This window comes from Lonchura striata, chromosome 1, assembly GCF_046129695.1.
Source record: "Lonchura striata isolate bLonStr1 chromosome 1, bLonStr1.mat, whole genome shotgun sequence".
NCBI classification, from domain to species: domain Eukaryota; kingdom Metazoa; phylum Chordata; class Aves; order Passeriformes; family Estrildidae; genus Lonchura; species Lonchura striata.
The window spans coordinates 154,647,720-154,669,893 of NC_134603.1; the positions used below are offsets into that span (position 1 = coordinate 154,647,720).

The 22,174-nt window shown below is 43.9% G+C and overlaps 1 protein-coding gene across 16 annotated transcripts in view; it reads right to left on the minus strand.

Annotated features, from left to right (window-relative positions):
- The window catches only part of OBSCN (obscurin, cytoskeletal calmodulin and titin-interacting RhoGEF), a 178,449-nt gene that overhangs the window by 84,242 nt on the left and 72,033 nt on the right, over window positions 1–22,174 (minus strand). For 8 of the 16 annotated variants that reach the window (XM_021537977.2, XM_021537979.2, XM_021537983.2 and 5 more), the window contains 12 exons: window positions 21,842–22,108; window positions 20,318–20,581; window positions 19,183–19,449; window positions 18,032–18,295; window positions 14,791–15,054; window positions 13,764–14,027; window positions 8,817–9,080; window positions 7,890–8,156; window positions 6,554–6,820; window positions 5,609–5,875; window positions 4,096–4,362; window positions 2,445–2,717 (listed from right to left, as the gene is read on the minus strand). In XM_021537977.2, coding sequence (XP_021393652.2) covers window positions 2,445–2,717; window positions 4,096–4,362; window positions 5,609–5,875; window positions 6,554–6,820; window positions 7,890–8,156; window positions 8,817–9,080; window positions 13,764–14,027; window positions 14,791–15,054; window positions 18,032–18,295; window positions 19,183–19,449; window positions 20,318–20,581; window positions 21,842–22,108 — 3,195 coding nt within the window. Of the gene's footprint in view, window positions 1–2,444; window positions 2,718–4,095; window positions 4,363–5,608; window positions 5,876–6,553; window positions 6,821–7,889; window positions 8,157–8,816; window positions 9,081–9,424; window positions 9,692–11,248; window positions 11,513–12,505; window positions 12,770–13,197; window positions 13,462–13,763; window positions 14,028–14,790; window positions 15,055–18,031; window positions 18,296–19,182; window positions 19,450–20,317; window positions 20,582–21,841; window positions 22,109–22,174 lie in introns of all 16 variants that reach the window. The other 8 variants (XM_031503758.2, XM_021537978.2, XM_021537982.2 and 5 more) reach the window with 8 other exon arrangements.

Genomic DNA, 22,174 nt, shown 5'->3' on the forward strand with positions numbered 1-22,174 from the left:
CATTGCTGAGAGAGAAATGGAGCCAGACACAAGCTTCAAAGGATGGCCTTGCAAATAAGACCAGATACTCTGGAGAAATAGAACTAGGAAAGGCATTGTAGTAGGACCCACGAGGAGTAATTTTAGATTATTTGCTTTAAGGCATTTACAGCATGGTGTGGCCAAAACTGATAGGCCAAGAAACACTTATAGTGTATTGTAATTAGGAGATAGTTGGCTTCTGATTGTGATGGAGTGAATTATAACATCTGTATTGTCTCACCCTTCTCATGAGACTGAAAATGGAATAAAAGTTTTTAAAACACCTCTCAGTTGCCCCATGTCTAGGTCAGGAAAAGGGTATTGTCCAACAGTGTTGGATTTCAGGAGCTCTAAGCACTCTGCACTCCTGAAGAATCACTGGATCACAGTGCTCATACACTGAGCACCTCAAAGATTATGCTCCTTCTTGCAGAGGAATAGTCATGGACACAGTTTTGAGCATCTCAGTGCATCTATCTCCAAATGGGTACCAAAACCTGGCCTCAAAAGCCTGCTCCTGGTATCCAAGTTCTTGTGTGTTTGGGAGGGAGCACAGAGAAACATCTTTCTATAATATTCCTTATTTCAAAATGGGACCAGCAGAGAAAGGAACCCTGGCAGTCTCTGTGCAGATGGTATCACTGGTGGGTCAAGGTGGAGTTTTGGTGGGTGGATTTATCAAGTGCCACATGTAGAACGTTAGCTCCTAAAGCCCAATTCCCTGGAAGAACCATGGTGGCAGTGGCTCCACACTTATTAGTATTGAGATATATATATTTGTTTGTTTGTTTTTTCTTTTTCAGCCAATTGGCTGAATTGGTATTTATAGTGTGACTGCACAGGCTTCCTCAGCTTCCTGGGTTTGGAATTTTTTTCAAGGAGTGCTGGAGTGGCTGAGACTACATGGAGAGACACAAATTGCCCATCAGAGGACCTGCCTGCAGCACCAATATTCTGGTGTCCTTCAGTTGTTGACTGCAGGCAGCACTTCATGGGAGAGCCCCCAGGGATATTTCAAAACTTGGGATTTAACAATATCCTGGCTCATCTTTGTTTTTCCTGATCATGTGTCTCAGAAAAAGTCACCTTGATATTGTATTTGTATGAGATCAGATTTTAAAAAAAACCAGACCTATTGTCACATTACGTCTATTTTAAAGACCTGTGGCACTAGAAGCATTTAGATGCCTTGCTCATTAGCTGGAGCTGTGTCCAAGTTGAACAAATTCACCTGGATCACCACTTTTCCCAGGCAGAACTACAGCTCAAAGGATGATTAAGCATCAAAAATAGTCCTATCTTAATTTTAGCTTCAGCCCTGGTTTTCTGGGTGACCAGAGAGAGGCCATAGGGTCTCAAAATTCCCACACTTGGGTCCCTGCATTTTTTTGCTTAAGACACCAGAGGACTTCCAAAAGCAAAAGCACTCAGCTGCTTTTGACAGCACAGCACATCTGAAGTCAAGGACAGTAGAAAAAAATCCTTGTGGCAGAGCATAACTAAGGGAGTTGGGCAAATTTCTTACGTTAAAAAAAAAACCAACCCAACACAACCCACCTTTAACAGTCAAAGTGGCTGTTATTTGTTCATTTCTGTTGTCACAGGTGTATTTGCCAGAGCCTTCTGATTTTTAGTGATAAATCTTTCAAGGATGGACTGTTCCCTCCTGCCTGATTTCCTACTTGGAGCTTGGGGAGATCACCTAAGGGCCCTTCACCTCAGCACTGGGCTGGGAGAGCTGGCAGCAGGGGACAGCTCTGTCCTCCTCCTGCACTTCTCTGCTCTGCAGTTTCTCCTTAAAGACTGGAGGTGGCACTGAAATAACAAACAAAGCAAAGGGTTTCTTTGCTTTGCTTTGTTTGCTTTGTTTCCCAGGCTCCTTTGTCTTGGTGTTAAAGCTACAGCTGAACGGTTGAGTATTAAAAAAAATCCTCTGACTTCTCTGTTATTTACTGAGGGATTAAAAGAAGCTTCTCAGAGGGAAGGAGAAGAATTTTGGATGGAGAATTTAACCAAAATAATGTTTAGAGAAAGAAAGAAAGAAAGAAAAAAACCAGATAATAGCAACCTGATTTTGCTGAAGATGTAGAGAGATTGGACCAGATGGCTTTTAAAAGTCCCTCCAAACCCAAATTATTCTAGAATTCTAAAAGGGGTGGTGGAAGCAATGAAAATTCCAGGTCTACCCATATCCAAGTAGTGAAGCCAAGCTAGTAATTCCTCCAGGAATCAGCGAGCTTCGGGAAGATGGTGAAATGTCCCCTGTTCATCCATGGTGATTGCAGCCACGGATGCTTTCAAGCACAAGCACCCCCAAGACACGAGGGGTGAATTGGTGAATTTTAGCCTTGGATTTGCTGCCAGCATAAGCAAAGCACCCCCTGTTCCCACTGACCATGCCCCACAGCACAGGGAGCCCTCACCTTTCACCGTGAGCTCTGCTGTCGACGTGTGGGGTCCCACCCGGAACGTCACGGTGCCAATGTCCTGCTCTGTCACCTTCCTCAGGGTCAGGGTGTGGATCTTGCCCTTCTCCACCGAGATCTCATTCATTTCGTTGTTCTGCAGAGCTACATCCTGCAGCTTCCACTCCACGTCCCTGGCGTTCTCGTGGGAAACCTGGCACCGAAAGGTGACATCGTCCCCTTCGGCCACCACCGTGTCCTTGAGGCCGCTCACGATGGTCACGTCGGGCTCTGCAAGGAGGCAGAAACGGGAAATGAAAGGGAAAACACGGATCAAATCATGGAACCATGAATAACCCAGGCTGCAGTGGGCTTTTGGGAGCCACCTGCTCCAACCACTGCTCAAAGCAGGCCCAGGTTGCTCAGCACCTTGTCCTTCAAGGGTGGAGAGAGCCTCTCAAACCCCATTTCAAACTCTGCTTTCAGTGTGCTTGGCAACAGGACAAATGGCTTTTGGATAGTGGCTTTTCCACTTGTCCTTGCCAAGAGACACGTTGCATATTGGTCTTTTTAATTTCACTTGATTGCGTGAACAAGGCGTGAATGCTGGTGCCAGAATCAGGATTTTGAAATTTGTTCCATTTACTTAGACATTCTCACAGGATAACATTAAAGCCTGATCCTCTCTATTGCATTTCTGTGAAGAGTTTTGCATTTACTCCACGCTGATGCTCCAAGCTGGCTGAGGCCCTGGCTGGCTTTGTCCTCCCAGCAGGACTCACTGGGTTAGTGTGAGCACAGGGCTTCTTCACTGCAGTTTGCCTGAGTCCTGCTTCTAGGACAGCTGGGCACCTCTGCAAGGATCATAAAGACAACCCCCAGCAGGCAGAAGCTGTAAATACCCCAAACCCTGCAGAATACCAAAGGAATCATAAAATCACTAAGGTTGGAAAAGACCTCTGAAATCATTGACTCAAACCATTCAAAAAGCAGCCCAGCCTCTCTCTGAGCAAGCACAGTGGATATTCCTACAACTGAGGTCACCATCTGCACGAGGAATGGTGCAGCTGGGTGTGATGTGCAGGAGATCTACGACGTGGAGTAGCCCGTGGAGATGCTGGGAGTGTTTGTTCCACACCAGTGGTCCAACTTAAGCTCTGCAATGCTACTGAGGCCAGATGCAGCTGCCATGTGACTGGAAGCTGGGGCTGGACCATCTGTTCAGTCCCATGCACATGATGCCAGGCAAATATTCCAAGAGACAAGTCACGGATTACAGCTGCCTTATCCTCCCCTGTCCACCAAGTCAATCTTTGCTTTGGTGCATCCACTAACCATAAGGCTTTGTTTTTTATGATGCCCTTCCTATGGTCCTCATTGATCACAATAACTCATTTTATGTGTGTACATGTAACTCAATCATGTTGTGAAATCCACTGACCATAAGGTTTTGTTTTTTATGATGCCCTTCCTATGGTCTTCATTGATCACAATAACTCGTTTTATGTGTGTACATGTAACTCAATCATGTTGTGAAATCCACTGACCATAAGGTTTTGTTTTTTATGATGCCCTTCCTATGCTCCTCATTGATCACAATAACTCGTTTTATGTGTGTACATGTAACTCAATCAAGTTGTGAAATCTTGCTCCAATAAACAGTTCTTGCCTTTCACAGTGAGCTTGGCAGAGCTCGTCTGGTCTCCAGCCTTGCAGGAATATTCCCCAGCATCCCCAGGCTCCAGGTGGTGAACACGGAGCTCCCGGAGGGTCCCATCCTGCCACATTTCATACTTGGAGCTGGAGTGCAGCAGGACTCCATCCTTCCTCCACTCCACTTCTGCTTTGCTGATGGAAATCTCGCAGCGCAGCCTGGCTGTTCCTCCCACTTCCACTTCCTCGTCCCTCAGCTGCTGCTTCAGCTGGGGTTTGATGGCTGTGAAATGAGAAATAAATAATACATAAGCTCTTTGTTTGAATGCCAGGTCTGCACAAGTCAGCACAAGGCACCCGGGCTCTGGTGCTGCAGTACAACTTTGCATTAGTGGTGATATGAAAATAAAACCTTTTTTTTTTTTTTTTTCCCAATAAACAGACATATATTGTGTATATCCAGAGGATCAGAAAGTTCCCAAAGTGTCTTTATATCCTATAAAGTCCAGGGCATCCACATCATACCTTTTATGTATCCACTCAGCATATTGGAAACTCCAGCACACAAACATTTTGACTAAACAAAACCTGGCATTTTATGTTTAAACCAGTATAAATCTTTTGACCTTTACAGAAACACTCCTGGTTTTCAACAGCTAAACAATGTAAAGCTTTAAACTAATTTCTGGTTTCTCAGCTGCCTTATCAAGACCCAGATCATCACCAGTGAGTTCTTCCAGATGATGCACAAATGGACATTTATTCAAGTAGATCATGGAACAGCTCAGACAACAGCTTGTCACTGATGGAAACAAGAAGGGGATATCCATGGTGTGTGAGCAGTTGGAAAAACAGGAATCTCACTGCCTGTGGTTCCAGTAAAACACTACTGTGAGACAGGAAAAGCAATCACTGGGCTCTTTCACCCATAGTTGACCCTGTGGCTGCTTTTTGAGTCAAAGTCAGCAAAAATGTATTGTTGGAAAGGTTATGGCTTAGATCAAAGCCACAAATTCCACCCGGCTTTGAGACAATCACAGACATTTCCTAGATGGTGCTGGCATGGCCCTGTTTGAGCAGGGAGGTTGGACCTGTGACCCGTTCTGTGATTCTGTGATCAATCACAAACATTATTCCTGGTTAGGTTAAACCCAGCATTCTCGGGATCTTCACAGGGAGATTAAAAATAGCCACCTCAAAGTGCTTTTTTAAGTGATATGTCGTTTTGCTATTGATTCAAGTGAGCCAGGAAAATTGCAAAGTGCCAAAAAAGGTTTTGCTAGTGTTTCAAAATCCCCATGACGCAGAATTCCTTGCTTTTATCATATCAGAGGAAGGGGTCAGTGCACTGCACTCTGTGCTTTACAGGCTTAAACAGGAACCCTGTCCCACCAGATCCACTTCTCTGTACTCTGCTTTAGGACTGGGCAGCTCTTTCCCTCGTTATCTTAATTTTTGGATTAAATAACCCCTTTCACACGGTTCCACCAATGCCTCTTCTCCTCCAGCCCGGTGGGTGCAATGCTAACCATTCACTCTGAGGACTGCAGTGCTCTGCTGGTCTCCCGTGTCACAAGTGTAATCAGAGGCATCCTCTGGCTCTACATTATGGATCACAAGCTCAGCTCTGCGCCCACTTAATTTAATTTGATATTTGGCACACGGGAAGAGCTCCATGGTGCCTTTCCTCCACTCCACGGCAGCATTATCCTTTGTCAGCTCACACTGGAATTTCACCACGGCTCCTTCTTCTGCTTCCTCATCATTGAGCTGCTTTTGGAAAAGAACTGGCAGAGCTAAAAGAGAAAAGAAAAGGATCAACAGGATCTTTTAGTGAAGCCTGGTTAACACAGAGTCTTGGAGAACAAGATACTCTGCTTTTCACTGTGATATTCCTAGGTAGGATCCATGTTTTCTAATTTTCCTTGGCACAGCTGGGAGATCTTGCTGCATCAGAAGAAGCCATCTGCACCCATAACATTTATTTCCTTTGTTCCTTCACTCAGATCCTTCCCAGTGGTGAATTCATTGACTGATTCTATCCCTGAGTTGATCTAACAATGATTTCAAGAACAAAGAACTTTGAAACTCCATGGACAGCCTTGAGAGGTCAGAGATGTCATTGCTTGTCTTCTTAGAGTATTTAAAAGAAAATATTATTTTAAATATTCAAACAATATGTCCTGCAAAATGTCCAGATGTTATATTAAATCATTGCTTTTTCCTTAATTTCTCCTCAGGCACAAAACTTGAAAGTATTTCCTATTAGGGCCTAAAACTCAAACACAGCACTGGAAGAACAAAGTATCATCCTCTTCCACTCTTATTAAAAATAAAATAAAATTAATTTATCAGATGAAAAGGAAAATAATCATCAAGAATAAGAATATTTCACTTTAAAATATTCATATTGAAATGGTTGTTTTGCCCGTTGGAGGAACCTATTCCTCGAGGAGTCAGCTCACACCACATACCTTTCACATTCAGAGCTGCCCTGGTTTCCTGATCCCCCGTGTCACAGCTGTATTCTCCTGTGTCTTCTAATCTGAGATTGTGTATCAAGAGCTCTACCAGGCATCCCCTCTGCCTCATTTCATATTTCTGGCTGGGCTGCAGCCCCACGCCTCCTTTCCTCCATTCCACTGCAGCACCGGCTTTCGACAGCTCACAGCAGAACGTGGCTGTGCTTCCTTCCTCAAATTCCTTATTTTGTAAAGGCTGCTTAAACGTGACGGGCAGTGCTGTAAAATTTGAGAGGAAAACATTTCAAGAGTGTTTTAGTGCAAGAAGGATCCAGTCCTACCATCATCCTTCAGGTGTGGCTTATTCTAATGATTCCATAATCCTGGGGATGCAGCTCTCTGTCTTGGCAGAATCTTTCTTGAACCACTAAAGGAACCAAGAGCTGAAGGCAGGCAAAGTTAGAAGAGATGTGGTCTTAGAGGTCAACAGAATGGCCTGGTTTGGTGTCTGAAGGATTCAGACTTTCCTATGGAAGAGTTTCCATTCCATGCCAGCTAGGGATGCTTTAGGGAAAGATCACTGGGAACGGCCTCTTTTACACAGATCTTTGTCCCTTAACAGAGGTCTGTGAGTTAACAATACTAAACAGAGAATTGCTGCCCCAAATAAGGCTTCTATCAACGTATAACAGATCAAGTTAGTATTGATCTCTTGGTAAGAGATCACAGTGAAGAGATAAATGGGAAGGGAAATCCAGATTCCAGTTTAGGCTTTGCTCTGGATGTTAGAAGGAGTGAAGGAAAGCAGGTGTGGATTCAAGATGTCTGCAGTCAGCATTTGCACCTGAAGTTCAAAACCTCTAGTAACAATACAGCACATTCATAATCCCAGAAATCCATTATTCCCTGGTTGGGCATCTCTTACCATCCCAGGCAGGCATTACATCCCATTGGGCATCCCTTACCTATTCCCATATCCAGCCACGCTCCCTGCACTCAGGGCAGCAGGGTTCAGCGTATTTTTACATCATGACAACCTTCAAAGCCAGGTTAGGGCTCTGAAAAACCCGCTCTAGTGGAAGGTGTCCCTGCCCATGGCAGAGGGATGGAAATGGATGATCTTCAAGGCCCCTTCCAACCCAAACTATTCTGTGATTCAATTGCTTCGATGGCCACTAATCACTGCAGACACTGCCAGAAGAACCTTTCTGCTTTGCTGTGTGCCATGCCCAAGAAGAACATCTATTCTGGCGTGGACCAGCAACAAAACAAATCAATGGCTGCAGAGAGCACCAGGAAAAGCTTCTTCCACTCCACTCCTGCTGAGCTAAGGGTCACCCCTGCCTACCATGCACAGCCAGCACGGCTGTTGTCCGCTGGTGTCCGGAGTCGCAGGTGTAAATTCCTGAATCCTCCAGTTCCAGGTCAGAAATGAGCAATTCAGCAGCACAGCCCTGCCGCCTCATCTCGTATTTCAGACCAGGGTAGAGAGTGACATCCCCTTTCCTCCACTCCACTGGAGCCTCGGGTTTGGTGAGCTCACACCTCAGGGTCACCGTGCCACTTTCTTCTGCCTCAGTGTCCTGCAGCTCTTGTTTAAAAAGGGCTGGTAGGGCTATAAAATAGAAATATTACTTGGACCTGCTGCAGCTTGGGCTCGGGAAAAAGGAATTAGAGGGAAAATGAAAGCACCAGAAGAGTTTTTTTTGGGTTTTTTTGGTTTTTTTTCCAGATGTCTCTAAACCTCAATAATCTAATTCAAACTATGAAGTTATTTTCGCAGAGAAGTAATAGGAATATCTGCAGAGCAAGAAAAAATGGACTTCAAGAAGTTACACTTGCCATGAAATATATGATCTAAAAATGGAACCATAGTTTTTCTGCTGTAAAAGCAGGTAGTGTGCTGCCCTGATCACTGAAGAACTGTTCTGAAGATCAGCAGGGCATTTTCAGAGTTCAAATTCCCTCCTAATGCAGAGACTTGCAAGAGTTCATACTCCCTCTTAAGGCAGGGAATTTTAAGGGTTCAGATTCCCTCTTAAGGCAGGCCATTCACAGGAGAGTTTTTTGATTATTCTGACAGCAAAATACAGAAAAAAATGCACTTAGTTCTACATTGCAATTCCCATTTTCTGCCTGGCCACTCCATGAGCTGCATAGACCAGGCTCTTCTGCACACCTCATGATTTACAATCTCTTCCTTAAGCAACACTAAACCACAGTTTCTATTTTTATTTTCAGAAAATATTGCAGCCTTTTCCCCTTAGCTTTTTACCATTGACTGTCAGCGTGGCGGCTGTCTGCTGATCTCCACACACACAGGTGTAAACTCCAGCATCCTCCTCCTCCAGCTCATGGATAATCAGCTTTGCAACAGCACCATCCTGACTCATTTCATACTTTCTGCTCTCTTTGAGCACCTCCTGCCCTTTCTTCCACTCCACCTCGGCAGGTTTTGTCAGCTCACACTGCAGCGCAGCTGTGCCATTTTCCACAACTTCCAGGTCCCTCAGCTCTCTCTTGAATTCTGGAGGCAGCGCTGGGGAGTGAAAGAGTTACCACAGAGAGGGTGAATGTTCCTTCAAACACAGTCCTGGGGGAGAGGTTTCACGGGGCAATACCGAGCCCTGATCCAGGTCAGTGGAACACAATGGAAAAACTTCCCCACCATCCCTGGGCACCAGATCAGGGCAAGGAAAGTGAGATGAACCAGCACAGCTGAGGGGGACAAACACCAGCAGGGAATGATTCTCCCAGTTCTACAAAAGGAGGAAGCACAGAGAGTCCAAAGGAACCAAAATCCCAAGCAAACAGAAAGGGACAGGAGCAGACCACAGAGATTTGGGCTGGTTTGGAGGATGTTCACCCCAAGGATTACATTACCATGAACTGTTAAGGCAGCCGTGGTGGTCTTGTCTCCACACACACAGGAATAATCCCCACTGTCACTCAGGTCCAAGTCGTGGACCACCAGCTCCACAGCACGTCCCTGCTGCCTCATGCTGTACTTGGTGCCCGAGGTGAGGATGTGCTGACCCTTCCTCCACTGCACATGGGCAGGGGCCTTGCTCAGCTCACAGTGCAAAGTGGCTGTTCCACCTTCTGCCCCTTCCTGGCTTGTCATTTCTTCTTGGAAAAACGGAGGCACAGCTGAAGGACGCAGGTAAAATGTGTTACAAACTGAGAGCATCTCCAGGGAGGAGAAGGATGAAGGATAAAATGTGTTACAGACTGAGGGTGTCTCCAGGGAGGAGAAGGATGAAAGATGAAATGTGTTACAGACTGAGAGCATCTCCAGGGAGGAGAAGGATGAAGGATAAAATGTGTTAGAGACTGAAGGTGTCTCCAGGAAGGAGAAGGATGAAGGATAAAATGTGTTACAGACGGAGGGTGTCTCCAGGGAGGGGTAAGGAAGTGACAGGGGAAAGTTTGAAGGTTGTGACAGAGGAAAGTTGTCATGGATAGGTGAGTATCAGCCACAAAGAGAGGAAAGAAATGAAAATATCCTTGTGAGAATAGACATCCTAATCCTTTTGGATTTACCCTGGCTTCCTACAGCAAAACTGCACAGTCCTCAACAGATTTACACCTGCTTTCTACCAGGTTCCTCCTCATAAAAGAGCAGAACACCAGTTCTGAGCTCCTCAATTCACATGTACTGGTGTCTTTCACAAACTTCATGGCTTTGCACTCTCTTTTCCTACTCACAGAGCTGCCCTGCTGTGCTCTGCCTGTTGACACAGCTCCTTACTCATCCTCACTCCTTCTTCCTTGAGATATCCTTGGAGAGGAGCATCCAGGACTCACAGATTCTTCTTGACCTCAAAGCAAATCTCCAGCTGCTGAATTCCAGCCTGGGTTCTTGTCTCAGAACACATTTTTCTCATTTAACTCAGTTCTTGTACCCATTGCGACTTGCATCCTTGAAATAAATGTGGTGACTTTCACATATGTCCCTCTATTAACCAGGTGGGATAATGGGATATTTCATCTGTTTTACAAGGTTGGATATCTCAAATCCCAAAATTAGTGTCCAGTATTAGAGACTTAGTTAAAATATCCAGGCTAGAAAACAGGCTTAGCCCTGATTTGGCACATTTCCCATTCCAGCAGTGTTAAGCTTGCTTATCCAGCAAATTGTTCTTCCAGCAAAGGAAGACCAGAAGAAGGTCGCAGAAAGAATTTATTCTTTCCTTAGATAAATCAGTCTCCTAATGGAAATCTATCTTTTGACACCGGGACAGAGATTATGGGCACAAAACCCAAAATGGGCACAAAACCCAAAATGGGCATAACTTAGTGCAGAGGAAATGATAACTAACAGAGCCTAATTCTGGATACTCCTTATTCCCTCTATTAAAATGGTTGGTATTGAGAATTCCAGAAAGGAATGGCAAAGAATAAATGCAGGAAAAGAAAGACCAAAGAACAGTGGGGTTACATGGTAGGAAAGGAATGGCAGAAGGGAAGGAAGAAAGGAAAGCAGGCTCGTGTTTAAGGAAAGGGAAAGGCAAAAGGATGGCACAGAGAAATGCAGACAGGTATTTTCCAATTCCCACAGCCTGCAGGTGAGGAGGGACAGGGAACACTTTTAACTTAATGGAAGTTCAGTTAATAAGGATGAAGAGACAGATGTAGAAAATTGAACAGCTTTGAGCAGAGGACAAAGGTTTCCAGCCAGGAAGAGGAGGTCAGGGATGAATTTACCCTGTACTGTCAGGACAGCTGTAGTCTGCTGCTCTCCACACACACAGGTGTAGGCTCCTGCATCCTCCTCAGCTATTTCATGGATCACCAGCTCTGCCTTGAGCCCCTCCTGCCTCATTTTGTATTTCCCACTTGCTTTGAGGATCCTCTGGTCCTTCTGCCACTCCACCGGAGCAGCCTTGGAGAGCTCACAGAGCAGGGAGACTTCTCCACCTTCTTCTGCTTCCTTGTCCTTCAGCTCCTCCTTAAAGAGTGGTGGCAGAGCTGGAGGATGCAACACGGACAAAGGGACAGCAGAAAACCAGAATTAAAACCCTCCTTCCTATTATGAAATTATTTCCAGTCTTGCCTTTTTTTTCAGCCTATTATAAATATTCAAAGCCATAACCAAGTTCAGAAACTGAAAATGTGTTTCTTCAAGCGTAATGTGGTTTCAGTCACCCTAAGAGATCAGTTCCCTGGGTTTTGTTGTTATTTATAGTGAAAGAACAAAACAGAAAGACCCAGGCCTCAGATCAACAGCACTCACAAATAATGCTGCTGGATACAGAACTATTTTACCCACACAATTGTCATTTTTTGGAGGCTGCCGTTGTTAGTTCCTGGTTTGTTTTTATTAAACTGTCACAGCCCCATCTAGAAGAAAGCAGACAGATATCCAAATAAAACAACTCCTAGTTTTAAATTGAAGTTTGAAGGGCCATTAGATCTAATAAGAATTTTAGATTCTTATTAATCCTCATTTTGGAAACCATAACTCAAACACAAAACAACCTATGTGGGAATTAAGCTCCGGAATGATAACACTTATCTCACTCTGCATGTCTGACTTCTTGAAAGAATCTAGAACCTTAAAAAAAAAAAAATATATGGCCAGAGAATTTCCTCCTCTTTCTGCTGCCCCAACCCTCACTTCTCCTTTTCCAGTTCCTGGAGAAGAGGAATCTCATATCTGGGTGTTTTGGAGAAACTCTGGTGGACTGAAGTGACCTATGGGGTCAGAGCTGGAAAATGCAAATATCCAAGGAGAGGAGACTTGCACAGAAGGAAATGTCTCATTTTCTCCTTTTAAAGGACAGATTAATAACAGCTAAAAAATTCACCATGAGCAACTCTTTCTCAGGAAGAAATGAGTTATAAATAGAATGAAGGAAGAGGAAGGGATAAAAACAAACTACTGACCCAGGGGGAAAACGACTACATTTCAGAATTATGACTATCTCAAGAGATATTTAATTTTAATAAGTCCTTTTTTACCATGAACTGTTAAGGTTGCTGTTGTCTTCTGGTCACCACACACACAGGTGTAATCTCCAGCATCTTTTACTTCTAGGTCACAAATGACCAGCTCTGCAGTGGTGCCAGACTGTCTCATTTGATATTTATCACTTGTTTTGAGCACTTTGGGCCCTATTTTCCACTGCACGGGAGCTCCTTTGGTTAATTCACATCTCAGAGTGACTGATGCTCCTTCTTTGGCTTCTTCATCCTTCAGCTCTTCCTGGAAAAGCACTGGCAGGGCTGGGAAAGGAAAGCCAGTAGAAAGTGCATTTAAACTAAGTGATCAGCATTGTGAATTCTCAGCTGCAGTTCAAATCTGGCCAAATCAGGGGGTTGAGGTTATCCCTATGAAGATGTGGAAAACTGAATCCAGCAGTATGACAGGAAGTGCTGAGAGGACAGGCCAAAGTACATGATTTAAGGTAGAATTTAAGATTTATCTCAGGACAGAACATCTCAGCTGGTGGAACATTTCCTGGGTGCAATTCCCTTAAACCTACAACACAGCAGTGTGTCTGCAGGGAGAGACAGCCCTGAGCTCAGCTCCCTTCTCAGCAATGCCAGACAAAAAATGAACACCTGAACAAGACCTGGACACAGGTGAACAACGGGTGGACACTTCATGGGGGTTTCAGAGAAGCAGAAAATGGACAATGCTCTGCATTTACCCTCCACTGTCAGAGAGGCTGTGCTGTGCTGCTCCCCACACACACAGGTGTAATCTCCTGCATCCTGCAGCTCCAGGTCACGGATTTCCAGCTCTGCCAGGGCACCCTCCTGCTTCATGGTGTACTTTTCACTTGCCCTGAGTGTTTTGTTGCCTTTCTTCCACGTCACAGCTGCAGCCTTGCTCAGCTCACAGCGCAGAGTGGCTGTGTGGCTTTCCGTGGCTTGCAGGTCCTTCAGGTCTTCTTTGAAAAATGCTGGCAGGGCTGAAGGTCACAAAAAGCACAGAGGACATGAAAAAATGACATGTGGCACACAGGTGACAGGAGGGGTGGGGTGGTACAGCAGCAGAGAACACTTTAGGGTGGAAACAGGGTGTTTTTCTCATAATTCCAGGATGTTGGACAAACCAAAAGACAGAAAGAGAAAAGCAGTGTGGATACAAGCAGATCTTACAGAGAGTTTACAGATTTAAAGGAACAATTCAGCCACAGGTGAACACACAACCAATATCAAGGAGCTGGCATAGAAATCCACAATAATACAGAGAGATGTATATGATTTTTACCATGCACTATCAAGGCCGCTGTTGTCTCCTGCTCTCCACACACACACGTGTACTCTCCAGCATCTTTCAACTCCACATCCTGGATGAGCAGCTTCCTGACCGTGCCCTCCTGCCTCATTTTGTACTTGTCACTGGCTTTGAGCAAAGTGCTGCCCTTCCTCCACTCCACGGGGGCAGCTTTGGTCAGCTCACACCTCAGAGTGGCCGCTTGACCCTCGGTCACCTCCTCGTCCTTCAGGCTCTGCTGGATGCCTGCAGGCAGCACTGAGGATGCAACGGGGACAGGGTTAACGGGAGCAGCAAACACAGCCTGCAGGTGAGGATATGGGTGTGATGTCTCAGGTTTCAGCTTTTATATTTTCAGGTTCTGAGCTGCTTTAGTGTGTGGGTCTGAGCTCCATACCAGGGGATGCTGAGCTCTGTGCACAGAGCAGGGAGACAAAACAATTCCTGCTCCAGCTGGGCACCAAGGACAAATGATCCAAACCTCAGCCCAGGAGCACAAACAGCGTGGGCTGGAGAGAGAAAAACAAGCAGGATGGGACTGATGGGCTGGAGCTGGAATGGGACAATGAACTCCAAGGTGCCAATGGAGCAGAACTGATCCCAGGGAGAGCCCCCGGGAGCGCTCGTGCATTTTGGGACCATTTTGGGTCATTTGGGTGCAGCCCTGGCTGGGCTCTGGTGCTGCCCAAGGTGGATCCATGGAGGAGATCCTTTGAATAAATCCCTGCTTTATTCTTTAGCTCTGTCCAGCCTCTGCTCTAGGTCAGATTACACAAGGAATCAGGTGGGAAAGCATCTTCAGGCTTGACCTCACATCTGCTTCAGGAATTAGACCCTAAAACCACTTTGTACACAGAACTAGGGAAAATTTTTACCCCTAAATCACAAAATCCATCACTGTGGTCATGGCATACAAGGTCAGACTCAGAGGAACTGTGAACAGATAACAATGACCATGGTGATAAAAATAATTCCGACCATAATCTCAACAATGATGGCACCAGGTGGAGCTGGTCATTACCATGCACTGCTAAGGCAGCTGTGGACTGCTCCTCCCCACACACACAGGTGTAATCCCCAGCGTCACTCTGGGTCAGGCTGTGGATCACCAGCTCTGCTGTGACATCCTTCTGCCTCATTTTGTATTTCTCACTAGGTTTGAGGGCTGTGTGTCCCTTTCTCCACTCCACTGGGGCAGGTTTGGTCAGCTCACAGTGCAGAGTGACTGTTTCACCCTCCTCGGCCTCCTCGTCTCTTAACTCTTCTTTGAACAGAGCAGGAAGGGCTGAGAAACAGAGCAGCAAAGGTTTTCATGACAAGCAGCTCTTGACCACCAAAATAAACAATGTTCACCAATATCTATCCCTGCCTTTTGCTGACATGAAGATCATCTCACAGAAGGAAAATGCTGATTTGTGTTGTGGACAAAAATGGTCTCATCATTTCTTTCAGCAAATATTAAATTAATTTGCTGATTAGTTTAGGGATGTATGGGAAAAAAAATCAGAAATGGGGAAACTTCATGTATGGCAAAAACTGCAACTTTCTCAGTATAATCCAGCCTAGAAAATTAATAAAACAGGTTAAACCATGATCAGGAAAAAAGCTAAAGGAAAAAACCAGAACCTTTTAATTTAATTTTAAGGATGCCTTCAGACCTAGCCCAGAGTTAGGATAAGACTGAAGAGTAGAATCAGAGAAAGATCCTGAAGGTGCTTGGGTAGGAATAAAAAAGGAAAGAAAAGGATGATGTAGCCACTGCAGAAATCTGCCATAATTCCCTCACCCCAGGAAGTTCAGGTGCTTCCTGACACCTCATCCCCTTGGGAACAACAAACAGAATTATTCAGAGTGTTAGACTGCATGGAAACATGGAAATAAGTGGAAGCAATAGGATGGGATGGCATCCACTGGGTCTTTGGAATGGGGTGGAAATGACATTTGGATTTAAAGTAGCTAAGAAAGAACTTGAGAGGATGGTCTCCAATTCCTGACCCTGACCAGCAAGAAAGGAATAATTGAGAAAAGGATGTGGAGGATCACTGTGCAGACATTAATCTAAATAGGTTAGAAGGAAGGAAAACAACAGGGGAGATGTTGGTCTGTCTCTCTTTCAGGAATGTAAATTGACAATGAGTGGAATGAGGAAAGCTGAAGTGTTTAATCCCTTTTTCTTCATTATTACTAAATGTTAGTTTTGATTTAGGAAATAATAGAAATTCTGGCTTGGAAAAGAAAAAAAAATAGAGAATATATCAATAAATAAATAATCAAAACAGCTTGGTGTGATGGAATTTGTCCTGGAATTTTTAAGGTGCGGGCACAACCAATTTCAGACACTGAGAGTGACACTGAAGAAATCAAAGAGAGTGGCTGATGTTCCTCAAGTATGGGAAAAAACACAGAAACTAAGAGATGAAAAATGTACCTCAGATTGAAATATGCACATTAAATTCTTGCTGTGCAAACTAAGATTCTAAAATCCCAGAGAGGAAAGAAAGAAAAATCACTTGTGTGAAGTTAGTAGAGCCAATAGAGCTCCAAATAGAAATGCCTGCTTTAAATGAGCTGGAGGTCTCCCTGATTCCCCTGGTCTGAGTTTGATAGATCTCCATTGGCAAAAATTTGGGAATACTCTTCAGTCTGGAAGCTGAATCCCATTCATAATGCTTGTCATAGAAAAAGAGAGAGGGCAGAGAGAAGAATTATGGCATCTCAATTTAATTATTTGAAAAATGCAGATTTGCCAAGAGCTTTTCTCTTCATGAAGGAGTGGACCAGGGCAATTTTTTTTCTTGGTATAGATTAAGCTTCCTTGACAGAAGGACATATTATATGTTCTATATTATTATTTAGTAAAGTTTTAACTTTGATATAGGTGGAATTACAGAAGGGAATTGCTACTAATCTGAAAACCACTGTTGCAGGATATTGAACTGGGGTTTACACTCACAATGAAAGAATGAATCGAGCAGTTTCTCAATAGTCTGAGTTCAGGATTATTCAGAATTTTCTGTAGCAACTTGGACAATGAAATGCAAAGTTTCATTAATTTTGAAGATGATCTCAAGGTGGGAAGGAAGAAAGGGTAAAAACACTTCTTTAAACTGGATTAAGATATAGGAAGATTTGTATAAAGTAGTGGTAATAAAATAGCTTCAATTCAAAATGGCTTCAATTCAGCAAGGGCAGATGGAAAATATTTAGGAACAGTCAGTAACACAAATACAAAAAGAAGCAGATCTGCAGTGAGGGATTTGGGGTTACAAGAGTTTGTGGAGAAAATTCAAGTCAAAAAGTTCAAGCCTGATGCCAATAAATCCTCATAACTGAGATGTGCAACTTGGAGTGCCACGTTACTTCTTGATTTAAATTTTATACAAATATTTCTCTGCTTCAGTAAGAAGTAATTATTTAAGCCAGTTCAAGAAATACTTTTGTTGATCTGAAGAATTTTCTGGCAATAATGATGGTGACTTGGGGCTCGGGGGTGGACTGACCTGTACAAGTTCATTTCAATTCTATTTTCATGGTCAAATTGGAAGTCCAAGACTGAAGCAATCCTTGTTGTATTGGCAAATGCAAAGATGGGCAGAAAAGCAAAGAAATCAGCTCCTGAATTCAGACTTGCTGGATTTCCAGATGAGAAAGAGGCTGAAAATACTTCTGACTGTCCTGTGTTAATAGTGAAAATAAAGTTTCCCTCTCTTCCATGGGAAGTTTGCAGATTAATTTGGCTGAGGACTGTGAAATATTCTCCTACTCTAATGCTGAGTATTCTGGAGTACCTGAATAAAAATCAACATTATTCTTAGTCAGAGTTACAAAGAAAACTACACTGAACCAAGTTGTCTTTTCATTATTTAAAATTACTTGTCAAATCCTGGTGCAACTTGAAATAAAATTCTTCTTATAAAGAGCTATGAATGTTTCTGCTGCTCCATGTGTCTAGGTTCAAGTCAAAAGTGAGTAAAACAGAATTTAAAAAAAGTAAATCTGTGACATCCTTCTGACTTTACAAAGAAATACAGCCCTGCACCAACAAGAGCAAAGAGGATAAAGAGGGAAAATGTAGTAAAATCAATGGAACTGCAATAGTGGTTATAATTAGACAAAAACCACAATAAAAAGAAGGAAGTCTGTTACAAACAGAATTAATGATGGCAAGATTAGAGAAAGAACTCGTGCTGTGTGAGTACTGAGGCTGGCAGAGGAGGAGGGACAAGCGCCACCCAAAAACGTCCCATTTCTGCGCTCTTTACCGTGCACCGTCAGCGCTGCTGTTGTCTTCTCCTCTCCACACACACAGGTGTATTCCCCAGCATCCCTGACCTCCAGGGCATGGATCAGCAGCTGGGCTCTGCTGCCCTCCTGCCTCATGGTGTATTTCTCACTGGCTTGGAGCACTTTGTGTTTCTTTCTCCACTCCACGGAGGCAGCCGCGGACAGCTCGCACTGCAGAGTGGCTGTTGCACCTTCTGTGGCTTCTGCATCCCTCATCTCCTTCTGGAAGTGCACAGGCAGGGCTGGGGGGGTCAAAAGGAGCAGAGTGTGGGACCGTGGCAGCAGCTCAAGTAACCATTTCATGTGGTCTGACAAGCACAAGTGATCAGCAAAGCCTTTCCTAATCCAATCCCTCAGGATTGATGGCCACTCCAAGAACCATAAGGGTCTGGCTTTGGAAAGCTGGAAAACACCTCATCCACAAGTCAGAGAGGGATTTTTATGGTGAAGTCCATGGTGTGAAGTGAAGAACCACATCAGCCTCAATTCAAACCTGCATGACTGAGACCTACCTTGGATATTGCCTGCTAGAATGGAAAATAAAGCCTAACCAAAGCATCTAAATTCTATGGAAATGCAAATTGTTACTAAAAAAAGTTCATAAATTAACCTATATCTGAGGCATCAGTTTCACTTTTCCATGAGGGACCTTTAAAAGTTCCTTTCCAACTCCAATTATTCTTTAGTTTCACCTCATACAGTTGTCTAGCAGTGTTTGACCATCAAATTATACTGAAACACTGATAACGGTCTCAAAAACATCTCATCAAAAAATCTTCTCAACTTAATGATTGTAACATCTTTACAACCAACATCACGATAATGTGATTTTCCATTTCTCAGCACCTACTGCTGAACATAAGGATCAAAAAAATGAGTTAGCACCAGGATGAATATCTGCAATTTTTGCCATGAACCTCCAACCTGTGCCTGACACTGACCAATGCATCCAAGAATTTATTCCCATAACCAACCAGATATTGCTAAACTCATCAGAAACAGAGCTGCACTTGCACAGCTGACACTCCTATTCTCTTAAAAAAAAAAAAAAAAACCAAACAAAAATCTAACTGTTTGAAAGCCATCTCTAATTATTATCTATTTCCTTTTTTTTTTTGTTAATTTTTACCATTCACTTTGAGCGTAGCCGTGGTTTCCTGCTCTCCACAAGAGCACGTGTAATCTCCAGCATCTGCCAGGACTAAATCATGGATCACCAGCTCAGCCACCATGCCCTTGCAGCTCATGGTGAACTTGTCACTTGTCCCCAGGGTTTTGTCTCCTTTCCTCCACGCCACGGCAGCTCCAGCTTTGCTCAGCTCGCAGCAGAAAGTGGCCGTGCTGTTTTCTGTGCCTTCCACGTTCTTCAGCTCTTTCTTAAAGTGGGGAGGGAGGGCTGAAGATCACAGGTGAAAAAGAGCACTTTAAAATTGAGCAAACATCGTGCCTTGGCTGCTCCACTGAATTAAAGCACTTTAAAATGTTTCTGAATGTGCAGAACCTGAGAGCAAAGGATGATTTCAGGGGCATCCCTGACTTGTGCCTTGCAAGACACCACATTAACAGAATTCACAGAGCTCAGCATCTCACAATGACTTGGAAATCAATGTTGATTTATAACTCTGAGAACCATAAAAGAGTGAGTTTGGATAGCTTGAAAACACCTTATTGATAAATCAGAGTGGTTTTTTAATTACATGAGACACAGCATGAAATGGAGAGACACACCAGTCTCAATCCCTGAGCTCTCACTGATTTGGAAATCTATAAAACAAAAATATCAGTACTGAGAGGTATTTTTAAAAGCATGTTAAGATATAACAACAGAAATCTGATCCCAAGACTCAAGGAACTATGCACAGCTCTTTCTCAAAACCAGGTTAAGAATTAAAATGATCATTGTATTGTTTAAAATTAAAATTTCATCACTTTTCAATTTCATTCAAGAAAATCAAGGGTAATCTTGGTGATATACCCTATAGAAATTAATGAGTGAAAATACTCCAAAGTGCTATTTCTGACGTCATCAAGCTTTTCATTTTCCACTTCCAGCTTCCATCAACAGGAAAGAACAGGGAATGAAAAGAATCTGTGGTGCTGTTTACCCATCCCAAAGGAAGGGCTTTCAGTGGAAGATATTCCCAGTGGTTGGAACAGCTGCCACAACATCTTAAAATAACAGAAGTAATCAAGAGCAGATTGTGATCCCACAGGAGGATCACAGATGACAATGCAGAAAATTCCTGTTAACCCAGATATTTTACCATGCACTGTCAGGGAAGCTGTGCTTGTCTTGTCTCCACACACACAGGTGTAATCTCCTGCATCTCCTTCCTCCAGGCTGTGGATTGTCAGCTCAGCAGTGGTGTCCTTCAGCCTCATTTTGTATTTTTCACTAGGTCTGAGCACCTCCTGCCCCTTCCTCCACTGCACCGGGGCGGGTTTGCTCAGCTCACACTGCAGAACAGCCGTCCTGTTTTCTGTGCCTTCCACATTGGCAAGATCTCTTTTGAACAGTGCAGGCAGAGCTATGGGGTGCAACACAAACAGAGAGGACATCAAAACCATTAACCAGACCTTGGGGAACTCAGGGCTGGGGCCTGTGGCCAGTCCTTCACCATTACAGGAAAACCAATCAGTCTGGAAAGCTGCTTCTAACAAAAAATTACTGCAGGATGCCACTGGGATAATTTCCACCATGACCTGCTTCTAACATTAACTTGTTCATATTCACCACTTCACAGCTGATTCCAATACTCCTCCCTACCTATTTCACTCTGAAATATTCTATCTTGAACATTATTGACCTCAATTTTAATTAAAAGTCATCAGCCAGGGTGACAGCACTGCTGGAGATCCCTGCCTTTCCTAACATCATAATTTATATTTCTGGTTTAGGAAAGAAAAAAACCCAGTAATATAGATTCAGGTGCACCTTTAACCCAAGATTTCCAAGAACATAATGACACTAATATCAGGATTACAGAGGTTTTTAGCAGCCTTCAACAAGTTGTCTTTTGATGTGCCACTAAAATAAAATGGAAGTGACTTGCATAGGGATGAAAGTGATAGGTCAGAAGAGGGAAGGAAGATAAATTCCTCCAGCTGAGAGAAAGAAGATGAAGCAAAAGTGTGCAGAAAATCTGGGAGAATAGTTTTGCCTCCTCAATTTCCCCTTGCCTTCGGCAGCTTTTTATCCATAAGAGATATCTTAAATAAAAGCTGTTCTTCCATCTATGGGAGCTGTATATGAACTGTTCCTTCTGGAGGGGCAAGCAGAGCTCATCACTGTTCACTATGGCAGAGACAGGAACAAAATTTCCCCCATTATTCCCTAAGTCAGGACCTGCAGAATAATGCTGAGAGGTGGGGATTTATATAAGTACCATGTTCTCAGCATAATATACCACAGTCCTACAGAAGAGGAGGGTGGTCACTCATTCCTGAATGGAAAAGCCTCTCACTGACAGAGCTCAGCAGATTTAAAGAACTTCCCTTCATGTTAAGCATGAAAATTCACTGATGACACAATGAGAAGCCCCCTGAGAACAATTTTCTGCTGGAGGTCTGCTCACTCTTGCTCCCTGAGATGAGAAATTCTCACGGCTTCTCTTTACTCTGATACAAAACCACCAGTTTCCAACTGACAGACAGTGGGAGATGGGATGAAACAGCACCAGCAAACCAGGAAAATGCTGCAGAATCAAAACACCAAAGCAAGTGGGAGGGAAGAGAGAAAAGGGGTGTCCTTGAGGTACTGCTATCCCAACAAAGAACGGCTTTTTTACCGTGGACGGTCAAGACAGCCGAGGTCTTCTGGTCTCCACACACACAGCTGTATTCTCCTGTATCTTCCACCTCCAGATCTCGGATCAGCAGCTCTGCAGCTGTATCTTCCTGTCTCATCCTGTACTTTTCACTTGGCTTGAGTGCCTTGTCCCCTTTTCTCCACTCCACCGGGACGCCCACCTTGCTCAGCTCGCAGTGCAGAGTGGCTGTTGCACCGTCTGTGGCTTCCCTGTTCTTCAACCCTTCCTTGAAAAATGCAGGCAAAGCTGAAGGACAGCAATATCAGCAGTGAGATGTAGCACTCCAAAGAGTTAAAATTATGTTTAAGTTTC